Source organism: Hippoglossus stenolepis, chromosome 2 (genome assembly GCF_022539355.2).
Source record: "Hippoglossus stenolepis isolate QCI-W04-F060 chromosome 2, HSTE1.2, whole genome shotgun sequence".
NCBI classification, from domain to species: domain Eukaryota; kingdom Metazoa; phylum Chordata; class Actinopteri; order Pleuronectiformes; family Pleuronectidae; genus Hippoglossus; species Hippoglossus stenolepis.
Window position 1 is genome coordinate 31,300,118 of NC_061484.1, and position 16,497 is coordinate 31,316,614.

General features: G+C 49.3%; 1 protein-coding gene and 1 long non-coding RNA gene across 2 annotated transcripts; one reads left to right on the forward strand and one right to left on the reverse strand.

Annotated features, from left to right (window-relative positions):
• Positions 1–3,848: 3,848 nt before the first annotated feature.
• On the reverse strand, positions 3,849–6,335 carry LOC118121020. The gene is made up of 2 exons (XR_007034872.1): positions 4,882–6,335; positions 3,849–4,230 (listed from the first exon to the last, which is right to left on the reverse strand). It is a non-coding gene; the product is annotated as an uncharacterized LOC118121020 (long non-coding RNA).
• Positions 6,336–9,554: 3,219 nt separating this feature from the next.
• irf2bp2b (interferon regulatory factor 2 binding protein 2b) lies at positions 9,555–12,224 on the forward strand. The gene is made up of 2 exons (XM_035176603.1): positions 9,555–10,504; positions 11,158–12,224. The coding sequence occupies exons 1-2, from the start codon at positions 9,766–9,768 to the stop codon at positions 11,892–11,894; spliced, it is 1,476 nt and encodes a 491-aa protein (XP_035032494.1). The 5' UTR covers positions 9,555–9,765; the 3' UTR covers positions 11,895–12,224.
• Positions 12,225–16,497: the final 4,273 nt, after the last annotated feature.

The window sequence follows — 16,497 nt, forward strand, 5'->3', positions numbered from 1 at the left end:
CATTAGCATTCAGGTGTGAACATGTCACACTCACAATCCTGTCGTGTGTGTGTGTGTGTGTGTGTGTGACATTTTCACTTGACGTCACTAAAATGTTCTAAATGACTGATTCTAAAATTTAGTTTCAAAGTAAAAGTCAGAGCTAAGTTTCTCAGACTGAAACCTTTTTGTTGCTGTGATGAGAAGCTAACGTTAGCGCTGTTAGCAGCAGAGGGTTAACGTGCATGTGGTCACATGTACAGTTTATTCTGACAAACTTTATTTTTATGTTCTACATCAAAACTCTGACAAACTGTTTTATCAGACGTCAGTAAAACTCATTAGTTTGATTCAACGTCAATCATTCAGTTCTAAGGTGAAGACAGGTTTCTGTTCGTAGTAACTCTCAAACCAATGTAACGAAGTCACAGACGTGTGAGCTCATTGGTCAGCACGGCACTGGGCGTGCTGACCTAAAAACAACCACTAACTGGGGCATGATGGGAAATGCAGAGAAACCGTGGGTGTGGCTGAAGTCGCCTCCTAAAATACACTAGAGGATCATAAACTGACGGCAGCCATGTTGAAGAACAAGCAGAACTGAGTGTGAACGTTTTAAATCGAAAACAAACGGACTGGCTTCAGTTTTGAGAGCGGCCATGTCGTCCATGTTTATTTTCTATGAGCTGGACGTTGTTCCTCCTGCAGCTCCGTCACCTCATCCTGTTTCCTCAGGTTCATCACGTCTGACGACCTTCAACAAACTTCAGCTGCAAAGTCAAACAGTAACAGACAGTGTGTGGATTTGATCCAAACTCGGCAGAACATCATCTGTATAGAAATACGAAACAGAAACCATCTTTGACAAACATTTATGTCCCATCTGCTAACATGGAGAAGGAAGGGTTTAGGACCTATACCTCACCAGATGATTTGGCTTCACTTCAGGTACAGACTTCGGACCCGCCCAGCTCGACCTGCTCAACATGTTTTAGTCTCTGACCTGCTTCCTGGTTTTTACATATAATTTCAGTTTTTGACTTTTACCTGCAGACGAACTTCCTTCTGTTTAGTTTCAGCTTCAGGGTTGAAGAGCGAAAGGCTGACAGGTTTGGAAACATTTAACTTCATTGTCCGGGAGGTGAAGCGGCACAATCGTGTCATAACCATCCTTCAGTGCGTCAGGTATTCTGTCCTCCCTCTTTGTCCCCTCCTGTCTCTGCTCTTGCTCCCGTCTGATGGCGAGCTGCACCTGAGCAACAGGATCCCTCTGAGAGAAGGCGGGTCGTCGCTTCACATGGTGTCAGATCTCGGCCATATTGAATCCGAGCGGGATCGGCAGTGTTGGTTTCAGTCCTTCCTTCAATAGCGGAGGGACAATGGGAGCAGGACAGGCGAGAGGCCCCGGGATCGCCGTGGTTACGCGAAGGCGAGACAGACGGAGCATTGAGGAGGACGAGACTCCGTCAGGAAGCAGCGGCGTCAGAAGCCAGAGGCTCAGGTTCAGAGAGAGAAGAGAAACGACTGCTGGTCGGTAACAGGAGACACGAAGCTATTGTGGATCGTCTTTATGGAACAAACTGCTGCAGTGAGTCCGATCACATGACCTCAAAGAAACCTCAAATTGACTTCTGACCGGATTCTGATGACACACAGATGTGGCATAAACACAATCCTGTTCCGAGATTAACGTCCAATCACGGTTTTTAATGGGTTTGATTGACAGACGAGAGGAGAAGAAATCGCAGTCTGAAATCGAACACGTTACCAAACGTCCATCAATCTATCAGGCAACTTATTTAATTTATTTCAGACGTGTAAAAGATGAAGGTGTTCTTCCGTTTAAATGTTTGTGTTTACAGGGAACCAGCAGAGAAGTGACTTCTTCTTCTTCTCTTCCTGTCATTGTCCTCCTCGGTTAAAAACAGAAACGTGTGAGTGAACAGACGAAGCTGCAGCGGAGCAGCAATGGCAGGAAATCCAGAATAAACAGTGGCTGTGTTGCTGAGTTTCAACCAACCATTTATCGTCCATCAGTGAGGTCATCGTCCGAACAGGAAGCGCCGCAGCGTGAACTGTTAGTCGTGACTGAGTTTGTGAACTGGACGATGAGTCATCAGGGTTAAAACGACATATCGCTGCGGTTTTTCTTTTTGTTTTCCTGATTCTTCCTTTCTAAAGGACGTCTTTTTGAAATAAGGTGAGCAGCCAACGACACGGACCGTTTGATTTCATCTTCACATTTCACTCTAAACCCTTCACTCACACTCAAACTATTCACTTGCACTCACATATTTTGTAGCTTGCACAGATTTCCTGCTCTTCAGCTTCAGCTCTTCTCCTCGTGCTCACATTGATTCTGTGACAGAAAACAATACGTGATCAGAGGAGAATTCAGAGAGCAGACGTTTCATACGAGCACAGAATGGGAGTGAGGAGAAGAGAAGGGTTGAAGCTCGGGAAATCTGAGCGTAAGCAACAAATATCTGAGCACAAACACAGTTTGAGCAAAAGCAGAGGCTGCTTGAGTGAGAGCACAGGGTTTAGAGTGAAAACGCCAAACATCTGAAGATGAAATCAACAAGCCCGGATCCCGCTCTTGAATAAAGAGAAGAAGAAAACTCACAGTTCATGAGACGCTCTAGACTGAGCTCTGCAGAGCTCAGGTGTTTTCAGTCAAATACAAACGTCAGCATGTTCGTTCTGATCCTCCGCTTCGTCTCCGGACTGAAACATGACGCAGGCTGATGTTAACAGCAACACAACAGCTTCCTGCCACCGTGAAGACCGAGAGGACGACGAGTCGGTTCTCCAATCGAGTGACGACAGTTTCATGATCAGTTTACAATGCAGCCGATGAATGTGCTTTATACTTTTATATATTTAAATATAAATAGGTTATATATAACAGCTCGCCCCCTTTAGCTGTTTGATAATTAACGTCTGTATGAGCAGATAATATAGTTTGTGATGCTCTCATTAAACTGTCAGTGTCCAACCACACAGATGTAGATATGTAGATATGTAGATGTATATAATCTGTAAAAAAAACCACGTTACTGTTTTATGTGTTTTCTCATCAACTGCTGTGATGAAATAAATCTGGCACAAATTGAAACCACATTTCCCATCAGGCCTCTTGTTCTCTGTCCCTCTTTGTTCTTAAGAGGATGGACTTTCTGTTTTCTGGATCTGTTCTTTAAAAGTTCAACCTCAGTTTGTGGCAGGGAACAGCGCCCTCTACCTGCTTGGTGCTCATGAGCAGTTCATTGGATTTCTGTTCAGAATCGAAGCCTCCAGACTTCCTCTGTTTACGAGATATCGAGACGTTGAAACGCCTTCATGAGTTTCTGATAATTACCCTGAGTTTCCTCATCATCACTGTGTCCTGTTAATAGCTCACAGCTGTGTTAAACGTTAACTCCTGCAGGTCAACTGTGACCAACATCAAACTGCCGCCATGTTCTCTGGAAATCTGTCCACACATTACAACCTTGACCTGGATAAAAGGCGTTTACCCATAAGCCCCTGCTGTTGGCCTCGGCCCTGGTGTGAGCACAGTGGTGATCCGTCATGAGTCAGCCACTGTAGGAATCAAAATAATGTTCAGTAGATAAAACAATTACTATCAAGTATCAATTAAAATAACATGAAATATACGTAAAAATATACATCCTAAATTATAGGTTTAAAAGCAGCAGTGGAAGAAAACATCAAGTTTTAAAGTTGAATTTCTCCTTAGCTAAGGTTGTTTCACACAATCTTATGTTGAGGGGAAATGTTCAGGTGTTTTGCAGCAATGAAAAGACTTTACAGCAGTACAGTTTCCATGGAGACAGGAATCACAAACAAGCAATGCTGAGACTCTCCAGGAATGTAATGAAAAGATTTAATAAAGGTATGAATTTCATCTTCAGTCGTATCTGAAACACTTCACATGGAGGAACTGCAGATTAAAAACTACCGTTTGGTTTGCTCTTGGTTTGTCCATGAAATTCAAACTCACTTTGGTTGAGATGCTTTGTTTGGTTAAATCTTTTCTGGGTTTTCAGTCAGTTTCAGTTTCCAGCAGGTTGTGTTGTTCTGTTCTTTCCTTCAAGGAGCAAATCATTCACGTTTGTTCTTGACTCTTTGTTTTGGCTCAGCGAGCTGCTGCCAGGCTCCTCCCACCCTGATCCTGAGCCCAGAGGAACAGGAAGTGAGTTCAGGTCGGAGGTCGTCCACGAGTCCACATCCTCGTTTAAAAAATATCTAAAACAGATATCGGATTTCATTTGATTTCATCAAACACAAGGTTTCCTACTGATTGTAAAACAGCAAATCTCTTTTCATTTCATTAATTCACACTCGTCTCCACTTCGTCATGTTGTTAACATATCTCCAATTCAAATGCTGTCTGTCTGTCTGTCTGTCTGTTGTCTGTCTGCTGTCTCTCTGTCTGTCTGTCTGTCTGTCTGTCCTCTCTGTCTGTCTGTCTGTCTGTCTGTCTCTCTGTCTGTCTCTCTCTGTCTCTCTCTCTGTGTCTCCCTCTCTCTCTCTGTGTCTCTCTGTCTCTCTCTCTCTCTGTCTCTCTGTCTCTCTGTCTCTCTCTCTCTCTGTCTCTCTGTCTGTCTGTCTCTCTCTCTCTCTCTCTCTCTCTCTGTCTCTCTGTCTCTCTGTCTGTCTCTCTGTCTGTCTGTCTCTCTCTCTGTCTCTCTGTCTCTCTCTCTCTCTGTCTCTCTGTCTGTCTGTCTGTCTCTCTGTCTGTCTGTCTCACTGAGTCATGATTTGCACAATAGCTGAGCTGTATAATCAACACCAGCTTATCTGTCTCTCCAAGGACACCCTGTGCACTCTGACCCACTGTGTGTGTGTGTGTGTGTGTGTGTGTGTGTGTGTGTGTGTGTTTTCATGTATATTCACTTCACAGATCTGTGGAGGAAGAGGAGGAGGAAGAGGAGCAGAGGATCCTCCACTGATTCATGGGGGGGGCTGAAAGGTAACCACTCCCCAGCTGATGACTCCATCAGTCTCTGAGTCTCAACATGTTCTTCCACTCTGAGAGAACAACCCTCGTCTCCGCCCCTCAAAGCGTCTGCGGTCTGGAGACACTTTCCTGACGAGAGGAGTTGTCTCCGAGCCGCTGGACGCCTTCGCTCTGCCATCGTCATGTGGGCTCGGTAACGAGGTGGATTCCCAGGAACAGATCTGCTCCTCCCATCTGCTTTTCAGGCTTATTCCTATTTTAAAGAGAGATCGAGCTCCGCCCCTCTGTCCTATGAGCTGATTGGGAAACGCATGTTAAACTCAAAGCCTCGTCCTCCATGTTTGACCCCAGTCTGCCCCCCCCCAAATAAACACACACACACACACACACACACACACACACACACATGGCTGCAGATGTGGCACATCCCACACCCCCGCCTCTCTCTCCTCTCTCTCTCTCTCTCTCTCTGTCTCTCTCTCTCTCTCTCCCTCTCTCTCTCTCTCTCTCTCTCTCTCTCTCTCTGTCTCTCTCTCTCTCTCTCTCTCTGTCTCTCTCTCTCTCTCTCCCTCTCTCTCTCTCTCTCTCTCTCTCTCTCTCTGGGCCAAACGAGAGAGGGGGGTTTGTGAGTGGGCGGGGTCTGGCGCTGGTCCAGTCTGAATTGAGGCCTCTGGCAGAACCAAGCTGTGTTCACCACCACCGCCGTTCCCGCTTGGCAGCCGCCACGTTTTCCCAGCAGCCCTTGCCTTGGCAGCTGGCCGACCTTCTCCTGCAGGCCTGCAAAGAGGATTAGGACGTGGGGTGAACGAGGGGAGGCGGGAGGAAAGGGAGAGCCTTGTTGTTTGTCTCTTGTCTCCTCACTTTGCACTCAGTGACATCAGCGTCGCTCGGATTCCAGATGCAACGCATCCAAAAGGGTTTTTCCCTGAGTTTATTTGACTTGGCCATGGACTTTATAAACGCCACCGCCAGGCTGTGTCTCTGGATGTTGGGGAGAGCAGCTCCAATGAGACATCCTGTGATCTGCACGACTCCCACTGGGACAACGATGTGTTCAGTGGTTAATGAAGACTTTCAATCAGCTGGTTTCATCAGACGCAGTTTGTTTTGTCGTATTTTAGTGGCAGGAGATGATTGGTCGTTCCATCACTTTGGTTCAGACTCAAATATCTCAATGACTATTGGATGATTTCATGTGCAGATGTTCATTGTCCCCAGATGACGAATCGTTCAGGTCCAGTTTTCAATAATCTGAGGAAACATCTCAACCCTGTAAGACACTGGCACAAGATTCTATAAAGACATTCATGGTTTCCAGAGGATACATACTTTTAACTTGAATACATACTATCCAGGTCTGTGTGCCCACCAGGGTCCATGTGATCAGGGTTTGAGCTACAGAGGAGCTCTGGGTTAACCCTGAGCCCTGAGCAGGACACCAGCTCCTCAGAAAACCTCCTGGGGATTTTAGGGGGAGCTCTAAAAATTGTTGACTTTTGTGTCACATATTATACTTTACGTACATTAAAGTACATTAAACGTGATGAAGCTTCCAGCTTTAAATGAGAAAAGCTCTGAAACACAACAGGAAGGAAGTATTAGCAGCGCCTCAGTAAACAGGAAGTGGTGATGAAGGTCGCAGCCTCTGTTTACCGTCCACAGGCGAGAGGAAACACGTGTGGTTACCCAGAATTCCCTGAACTAACTATCCCAACAGGAAACTAACAAGTGACAAATACAGATAATGTCATGTTGGTTCAGAAAACGACTCCTCGGAGTTGAGTCGTGTTGGACTCTACAGAACTTACTGAGCTTCATCAGCTGAGTCACAACCGTGAAAACATCTGATTCATCTGAGAGCTCATGAGCTCGTCAACAAATGTCCTCTTTCACTGCACTGATGTTGTGGCATCAACTTAACAAATCCTGCAGACCAGATTTAACAAACTAAATATAAATATATATTTGTTAAAATACTTTTCTGGCACACTTTATTAAGAATGAATATGTACATACATGTGCTTTGCAGCCTGGAGCTTGAGTGGGACCAACTGGGACAGTCCTGCCGTTTGATTGGCTGAATGGTTAATGTGCTAATGCTAACGCTAATGTCTTTGACAAGCTCCACGGTTGTTTATTAGATAGAGAACAGAAATCTGAAGCAGTAGAATCATTTCACTCACAGTTTGAATAGGTTTTAATTTGATCATTAAGAAAAGGGAGTTTTTTATTTAAGGGTAAAGAGGGAAATTAATTAATAATTAAAAGTTTTGTTTAGAGCTAAAGCTGACATGAGTAAATATTTCAGAGATTTTACAGACTTGTCAAGATTAAAAATGTGATCACTCTCGTAAAATGTCAGTTGCAATAAAACCAAAGAATTTCTCAGTTTCACATTTCAAAACAATCGAGCAGAAGTCTGAAATGTTTAATGCAACATGCAGCCGACACGTCAGACTTTGATAGAGTCAGAGCAAACACAGCTGTCAGTCAGACGTCCAGATGTTGTGCTGTACGAGCAGGAAGCCATAGAAAGGGGGTGGGTCTTAACAATTGAACAGATATCTTTGTAGCGTTGCCTTTGATGTGTTTGATCTTTAAACAGAGCGGTTGGTAAATGAAGCTCAGAGCTGTAGGAACACATGATGCATTCAGGGCCAAAAATAAAACACGGTTCTGCTTTAACTCGTCTGAATCGGAGGCAATTGACACTCATCCAAATAATTAGGAATTGGCCTCAAATTCAAATACAGAAAGTGAATGTTTTTGATTAGAAGTGAACCAGGAGACAAAGGTTCACTTATGAAATATTCCCATATGAGTGACCGGCCCTAATTATGATTTTCACACAAATTGTATAAAATGTCGTGAGGAGCTAACTCTAATATTGTGATTATAAACACACTGAGTTTAGTCAGTAGTAGTGAGGTCCAGTCCTTCCTACGTTTACTCTCTGTAAAAGTCTTCATGGAGCTGGACTGAAACAGGAGGGAAAGTGTGAGGAACACGAATGTTTCCTCTTATTAAGCAGGAGAAAAGTCCTGGACCAGAAGTACACACAAGTTTGAGCAGAAGTATCCAGAAGGATATTTCTCTCCGGTTCGAAGGGGAAACTCGTAATGTTTAAAGCCCTTTAACTGTCTGTGGTGCTGAGGCGACTTCATCAGATGTTTACAGAGCTGACGACCTCCGACCTGCTTCCAGTGGAGGACTCTGGGTAATGCTGCTGAGGAACTGGAGGTCACATCAGAGCGCTGCACTGTAAACAATCAGTCCTGGACTCCTCAGCTCCTGAGCTGGTTTCCCATCATGCTCCCTTTCTCCCTCATGTGAAAATGCTCAGCTGAACAAACTGACCGGGTCGACCCCCGTGGCCACGAGGTCATGTCCCATCTGAGCGGCCCGTGGGGGGGGTCCAGATCCTGTGACATGTTTGATATACCTGACCCTGGTCATGTATCATCAGGAGACGCAGCTCTGAGAGGAGGTGCAGCCTCAGTGGGTTTGAAACCTGTTTGATGTGTGATGGTCCATTCCACCACCTCCTCTGATTGAGGGAGAGGACGAGCACCTCCTCTGACTGTCCTGTGCCACCAGGCTGAACTGTGGGGGGAGCAGAAAGTCCTATGTTTGGTCCTGTTCAGACATTTGATGTCTCTCTCTGTCTGTCTGTCTGTGTCTCTGTGTGTCTGTCTGTGTCTCTGTGTGTCTCTGTGTGTCTCTCTGTCTGTCTGTCTGTGTCTCTGTGTGTCTCTCTGTCTGTCTGTCTGTGTCTCTGTGTGTCTCTCTGTCTGTCTGTCTCTCTGTGTGTCTCTGTGTGTCTCTCTGTCTGTCTGTCTCTCTGTCTCTCTGTCTCTCTCTCGGATGTCCGACTGCACCTTGAATACAATTTTAAACTAACAATTCAGTATTACTTAAATGTCACTTACTTATTGAACTTTGTAGTTTGTCTTTCTTGAAGAACTTGTACTTTCTTGATTCTTGTTGTTCTGGTTTGTTCCTCATGGTTGATGCACTGACTGTGAGTCGCTTTGGATAAAAGGGTCAGCTCAATGTAATGTAATGTAATGTAATGAAATGTAATGTAATGAAATGTAATGTAATGTAATGTCTATGAGGACAGAATCAGGTCAATGGGTGAAGGCATGTTAAAGAAAAACATTTCAAATCCAAATCACATGAGTAACATTTCCCTGTTTTACTCTTGTTAAGAGACAAACTGTGATTAGTGAATATGAGTCTACACAAATGAAAAGGTTCATTCTAGCTTCATAAGTTCAAACCTGTGATGGTTTTACTGTGATTTATTAATTAACAGTTTATATTTGTTTTACGTAAAGCACAACATGGGCTACGTTAGCAAACTAAGAGCAAGGGTTAGCTATCGTGTTGTTTGTATGTAGGACTTTAAGCTGCATCTCACATGAAAACTGTGTTATTATTATATTATAATTATATAATTATATAATTATAATTATATAATTATATAATTATATAATTATTAGACAGCACTGAACACTATGCTTGGAAACAACGCCTCTGTTTTCCAGACCCGACCTACTCCTCATCTTTAGAACTACACTGATGTTCAGACCGAGGCGGAGTGATACCTCCCCTCCGTCCACACGTACACAGACGATCTTCGTCAGGCACGCGGAGCATGCGCCCGCGGGCTCGTGGAAGGGCCGGAGCACGAGCCCAGTGACGTCACGGGCTCCGGTCAGAGCGCGCGGGGCTCCGGTGCGTGTGACGCGTGTCTCCGGTGCTGCTGCTCGTTTCCTCCCCGCAGACCGCGAGGAGTCCCGCAGTGTGGAGACAACATGTCGGCCTCCCGGAGACAGGCGTGTTTCCTGTGCGACCTGCCCCGGATGCCCTGGGCCCTGATCTGGGACTTCACCGAGCCCGTGTGCCGCGGATGCGTCAACTACGAGGGCGCGGACCGGGTCGAGTTCGTCATCGACACCGCCCGGCAGCTGAAGCGGGCTCACGGGCTCCCGGACGGCCGCTCCCCGGGTCCGGGGAAGCTCCAGCACGCCGGGAAGGACATGAACCACTTGGCCGGAGACTCCTGCTCCCGTCCCCCGCAGCCTCTGGACCGCTACCCGCTGTCCGACCGGCCTCCCCGGCTGGGACCGGAGTACCAGGCGGGCAGGCCGGCGAACGGCCTCCCGGTGCCGAACGGGTTTCCCAAACCAGACGAGCCTCCGGAACTGAACCGTCAAAGCCCGAACCCCCGCCGGTCCAGCACGCTTCCTCCCAGCCTGGTGCCTCTGGTGAACGGAGCCATTCCCACCGGCCACCCGCTCACCGGCCGCCCGGCTCACATGGCTCTGCCCGGGGCTCCGGTGGCGCAGGGCCCCGGGGAGCACGGGAAGCGCCTGGAGGAGCTGAAAGACAAACCCCGGCCCGACATGTCCGACACGACGGACAAGGAGTGGACGGGTAAAGGGAGAACCGTGCGGGACCTGATGGCGCTACACACGTTCGAGAGCCGGCTGAAGAAGGAGCAGGCCGCCATGCAGAGGCTGATGGGACATGAACCCGGGGCCGGAAAGACAGGTACGTGAGGAAGACACGCTACACCACGTGTCTGCAGCGGACACGCACATCTCCTGCACAACGGACACGTGTTTACATTACTGTTTGTTTAGTGTGTGTGTGTGTGTGTGTGTGTGTGTGAGTGTAGTTCACTGTGTGTGTGTGTGTGTGTGTGTGTGTGTGTGTGTGTGTGTGAGTGTAGTTCACTGTGTGTGGGTGTGTGTGTGTGTGTGTGTAGTTCACTGTGTGTGTGTGTGTGTGTGTGTGAGTGTTGTGTGTGAGTGTGTGTGTGTGAGGTAGTTCACTGTGTGTGGGGGTGTGTGTGTGTGTGTGTGTGAGTGTAGTTCACTGTGTGTGTGTGTGTTTGTTCACTGTGTGTGTTGTTGTGTGTTCACTATGTGTGTGTGTTGTTCTCTGTGTGTGTGTGTGTGAGTGTAGTTCACTGTGTGTGTGTTGTTCACTGTGTGTGTGTGTGTGTTGTGTGTTCACTATGTGTGTGTGTTGTTTATTCTGTGTGTGTGTGTTGTTTACTGTGTGTGTGTTGTTTACTGTGTGTGTGTGTGTGTGTGTGTGTGTTGTTCACTATGTGTGTGTGTGTTGTTCACACTGTGTGTGTGTTGTTGTTGTGTGTTCACTGTGTGTGGTGTTGTTGTGTAACCCTTCCTCTTCCTCAGACAGGGGGAAGCACCCTCGGAGCATGAAGAGGAAGGCGTCCCCAGAGCCGGACGGTGAAGGCGGCGCCCTCAAGATGACCGGCGGCGAGTCGTGGCTCCCGTCGCACTCTGAGGTCCTGAAGATGCCCCCGGGGTTCTCATCCGCCCCCCCCTCCACCATCTCCCCGCACTCCCGCACCACACCCCCCGAGGCTGCCACAGCGCAGAACGGTCAGTCCCCCATGGCGGCGCTCATCCTCGCCACTGACAACGCAGGAGGCACAGGCTCACCCAAGGACGCCAACCAGGTACACTCCACTACGGCGAGCGTACGGCGGAACAGCTGCAGCCCCCTGTCACCGTCCTCTCAGAGGAGACTCGCCCAGAGGGAGGGGCCTGTGAGCGCCAACCCTTCTGCTCCACACGGCCCTGGTAGCATGGAGCCCCACGCACTGCCGGCGCAGAGCCTTCCGGACTCTTCGGTGGCGCCCGGCAGCGTGCCGCTATGCTGCACCCTGTGCCACGAGCGGCTAGAGGACACCCACTTTGTCCAGTGTCCGTCGGTGCCCTCGCACAAGTTCTGCTTCCCCTGCTCCCGGGAGAGCATCAAGCAGCAGGGCGCCACCGGCGAGGTGTACTGCCCCAGCGGCGAGCGGTGCCCGCTGGTCGGCTCCAATGTAGCCTGGGCCTTCATGCAGGGGGAAATAGCCACCATCTTGGCCGGGGACATAAAAGTAAAAAAGGAGAGGGACCCTTAAAATGTTCACCAGCTGATTTCCTTGAACTTTTCCGTTTTTATAATCTCACTACGGCAACAACAGCAGGACATGAATCCTCCAGCTCTGCAGACGGACATGTACATATTGGACAAAGGGAGGCGTGTACTTCGTAAACATGGCTGTGTCATTTTTAGAGTTTTCTTTTTCAATACGTTGTGTTTCTATATTTTTGAAGATGAAGGTATGAACTCGTCGTTACACTCGACCATCACACGTGTTTTCAGTCTGTTGTTACATCTGGAGACAGTCGGACACAATGTGACCAATCTGAGCACTTGGCAAAACATGAATAAAGAAGAAAGAAAAATGCTTCTCGATATTTCAATGTTTAAAAATCTGCCAAATACACTTTGAGACCATGTGATAAAAAGTGTCTCTGCTTTGTCCTCCTCACTCAGAGAGGGAGGAGAAGGAGAGAGAGGAGCTGGTTCACATCTAATTCAGTCAGAGGAGGAGGAGGTGGAGGAGAGAGAGAGAGGGAGGAGCTGGTTCACGTCTAATTCAGTCAGAGGAGGAGGAGGAGGTGGAGGAGAGAGAGAGAGAGAGAAGAGCTGGTTCACATCTAATTCAGTCAGGAGGAGGAGGAGGTGGAGGAGAGAGAGAGAGAGAGGAGCTGGTTCACGTCTAATTCAGTCAGAGGAGGAGGAGGTGGAGGAGAGAGAGAGAGAGAGGAGCTGGTTCACGTCTAATTCAGTCAGAGGTGGAGGAGGTGGAGGAGAGAGAGGGAGGAGCTGGTTCACGTCTAATTCAGTCAGAGGAGGAGGAGGTGGAGGAGAGAGAGAGAGGGAGGAGCTGGTTCACATCTAATTCAGTCAGAGGAGGAGGTGGAGGAGAGAGAGAGAGAGAGGGAGGAGCTGGTTCACATCTAATTCAGTCAGAGGAGGAGGAGGTGGAGGAGAAGGAGAGAGAGAGGAGGAGCTGGTTCACGTCTAATTCAGTCAGAGGAGGTGGAGGAGGAGAGAGAGAGAGAGGAGCTGGTTCACATCTAATTCAGTCAGAGGAGGTGGAGGAGAGAGAGAGGAGCTGGTTCACATCTAATTCAGTCTGAGGAGGAGGTGGAGAGGAGAGAGAGAGAGGAGCTGGTTCACGTCTAATTCAGTCAGAGGAGGTGGAGGAGAGAGAGAGAGGGAGGAGCTGGTTCACATCTAATTCAGTCAGAGGAGGTGGAGGAGAGAGAGAGGAGGAGCTGGTTCACATCTAATTCAGTCAGAGGAGGAGGAGAGAGAGAGAGAGAGGAGCTGGCTCACGCCTAATTCAGTCAGAGGAGGTGGAGGAGAGAGAGAGAGAGGGAGGAGCTGGTTCACATCTAATTCAGTCAGAGGAGGTGGAGGAGAGAGAGAGGAGCTGGTTCACATCTAATTCAGTCGGAGGAGGAGGTGGAGGAGAGAGAGAGAGGAGCTGGTTCACGTCTAATTCAGTCAGAGGAGGTGGAGGAGAGAGAGAGAGGGAGGAGCTGGTTCACATCTAATTCAGTCAGAGGAGGTGGAGGAGGAGAGAGAGAGAGAGAGGAGCTGGTTCACGTCTAATTCAGTCAGAGGAGGTGGAGGAGAGAGAGAGAGGGAGGAGCTGGTTCACATCTAATTCAGTCGGAGGAGGAGGTGGAGGAGAGAGAGGGAGGAGCTGGTTCACATCTAATTCAGTCAGAGGAGGTGGAGGAGAGAGAGAGAGAGAGAGGAGCTGGTTCACGTCTAATTCAGTCAGAGGAGGAGGAGGGAGAGAGAGAGAGAGGAGCTGGTTCACATCTAATTCAGTCAGAGGAGGTGGAGGAGAGAGAGAGAGGAGGAGCTGGTTCACATCTAATTCAGTCAGAGGAGGTGGAGGAGGAGAGAGAGAGAGGAGCTGGTTCACATCTAATTCAGTCAGAGGAGGTGGAGGAGGAGAGAGAGAGGAGCTGGTTCACGTCTAATTCAGTCAGAGGAGGTGGAGGAGAGAGAGAGAGGGAGGAGCTGGTTCACGTCTAATTCAGTCAGAGGAGGAGGAGAGAGGAAGAGCTGGTTCACGTCTCATTCAGTCAGAGGTGGAGGAGAGAGAGGGAGGAGCTGGTTCACGTCTAATTCAGTCAGGAGGAGGTGGAGGAGAGAGAGAGGGAGGAGCTGGTTCACGTCTAATTCAGTGAGGAGGAGGTGGAGGAGAGAGGAGGAGCTGGTTCACGTCTAATTCAGTCAGGTGGGAGGAGAGAGAGAGGGAGGAGGTGGTTCACGTCTAATTCAGTCAGAGGAGGTGGAGGAGAGAGGAGGAGGTGGTTCACGTCTAATTCAGTCAGGAGGAGGTGGAGGAGAGAGAGAGGGAGGAGCTGGTTCACGTCTAATTCAGTCAGAGGAGAGGGAGGAGAGAGAGGGAGGAGCTGGTTCACGTCTAATTCAGTCAGAGGTGGAGGAGAAGGAGAGAGGAGGGCGGTGGTTCACGTCTAATTCAGTCAGAGGAGGAGGTGGAGGAGAGAGGGAGGAGCTGGTTCACGTCTAATTCAGTCAGGAGGAGGTGGAGGAGAGAGAGAGGGAGGAGCTGGTTCACGTCTAATTCAGTCAGAGGAGGAGGAGAAGGAGAGAGGGAGGAGCTGGTTCACGTCTAATTCAGTCAGAGGAGGTGGAGGAGAGGGAGGAGCTGGTTCACGCTAATTCAGTCAGAGGAGGAGGTGGAGAGAGAGAGGAGGAGCTGGTTCACGTCTAATTCAGTCAGAGGAGGAGGTGGAGGAGAGAGAGGAGGAGCTGGTTCACGTCTAATTCAGTCAGGAGGAGGTGGAGGAGAGAGAGAGGGAGGAGGTGTCTCACGCCTAATTCAGTCAGGAGGAGGTGGAGGAGAGAGGGGAGGAGCTGGTTCACCTCTAATTCAGTCAGGAGGAGGTGGAGGAGAGAGAGAGGGAGGAGCTGGTTCACGTCTAATTCAGTCAGAGGAGGAGGTGGAGGAGAGAGAGGGAGGAGCTGGTTCACGTCTAATTCAGTCAGAGGAGGAGGTGGAGGAGAGAGAGGGAGGAGCTGGTTCACGTCTAATTCAGTCAGAGGAGGAGGTGGAGGAGAGAGAGGAGGAGCTGGTTCACGTCTAATTCAGTTGAGGAGGTGGAGGAGAGAGAGAGGGAGGAGCTGGTTCACGTCTAATTCAGTCAGAGGAGGTGGGGGAGAGAGGAGGAGCTGGTTCACGCCTAATTCAGTCGGTGGAGGAGGTGGAGGAGAGAGAGAGAGGGAGGAGCTGGTTCACATCTAATTCAGTCAGAGGAGGTGGGGGAGAGGGAGGAGGTGGTTCACGTCTAATTCAGTCAGAGGAGGAGGAGGAGAGAGGAGGAGGTGGTTCACGTCTAATTCAGTGAGGTGGAGGAGGAGAGAGGAGGAGCTGGTTCACGTCTATTCAGTCAGAGGAGGGGAGGAGAAGGAGGAGCTGTCACAATTAGTCAGAGGAGGAGGTGGAGGAGAGAGGGAGGAGCTGGTTCACGTCTAATTCAGTCAGAGGAGGTGGTGGAGGAGGAGAGAGGGAGGAGCTGGTTCACGTCTAATTCAGTCAGAGGAGGAGGTGGAGGAGAGAGAGGGGAGGAGCTGGTTCACGTCTAATTCAGTAGAGGAGGTGGAGGAGAGAGAGGAGGTGGTTCACGCCTAATTCAGTCAGAGGAGGAGGTGGGAGAGAGAGGGAGGAGCTGGTTCACATCTAATTCAGTCAAGGAGGAGGTGGAGGAGAGAGGGAGGAGCTGGTTCACGTCTAATTCAGTCAGAGGAGGAGGGGAGGAGGAGAGAGAGGGAGGAGCTGGTTCACCTAATTCAGTCAGAGGAGGAGGTGGAGGAGAGAGAGGGAGGAGCTGGTTCACGTCTAATTCAGTCAGAGGAGGAGGTGGAGGAGAGAGAGGGAGGAGCTGGTTCACCTAATTCAGTCAGAGGAGGAGGTGGAGGAGAGAGGGAGGAGCTGGTTCACATCTAATTCAGTCAGAGGAGGAGAGGTGGAGGAGAGAGAGGGGAGCTGGTTCACTCTAATTCAGTCAGAGGAGGAGTGGAGGAGAGAGGGAGGAGGTGGTTCACGTCTAATTGAGGTGGTTACGTCTAATCAGTCAGAGGAGGAGGTGGAGGAGAGAGAGGAGGTGGTCACGTCTAATTCAGTCAGGGGGAGAGGAGAGAGGGAGGAGCTGGTTCACGTCTAATTCAGTCAGAGGAGGAGGTGGAGGAGAGAGGAGGAGGTGGTTCACGCCTAATTCAGTCAGGAGGAGGTGAGAGAGAGGAGGAGCTGGTTCCGTCTAATGAGAGGAGGAGAGAGGGAGGAGCTGGTTCACGTCTAATTCAGTCAGGAGGAGGTGGAGGAGAGAGAGGAGGAGCTGGTTCACGTCTAATTCAGTCAGAGGAGGAGGAGGAGGAGAGAGGGAGGAGCTGGTTCACGTCTAATTCAGTCAGAGGAGGTGGAGGAGAGAGAGCGGTTCACGTCTAATTCAGTCAGAGGAGGTGGAGGTGGAGGAGAGAGGGAGGAGCTGGTTCACGTCTAATTCAGTCAGGAGGGTGGAGGGAGGAGAGAGGAGAGAGGGAGGAGCTGGTTCACGTCTAATTCAGTCAGAGGAGGAGGTGGAGGAGAGAGAGAGGGAGGAGCTGGTTCACGTCTAATTCAGTCAGAGGAG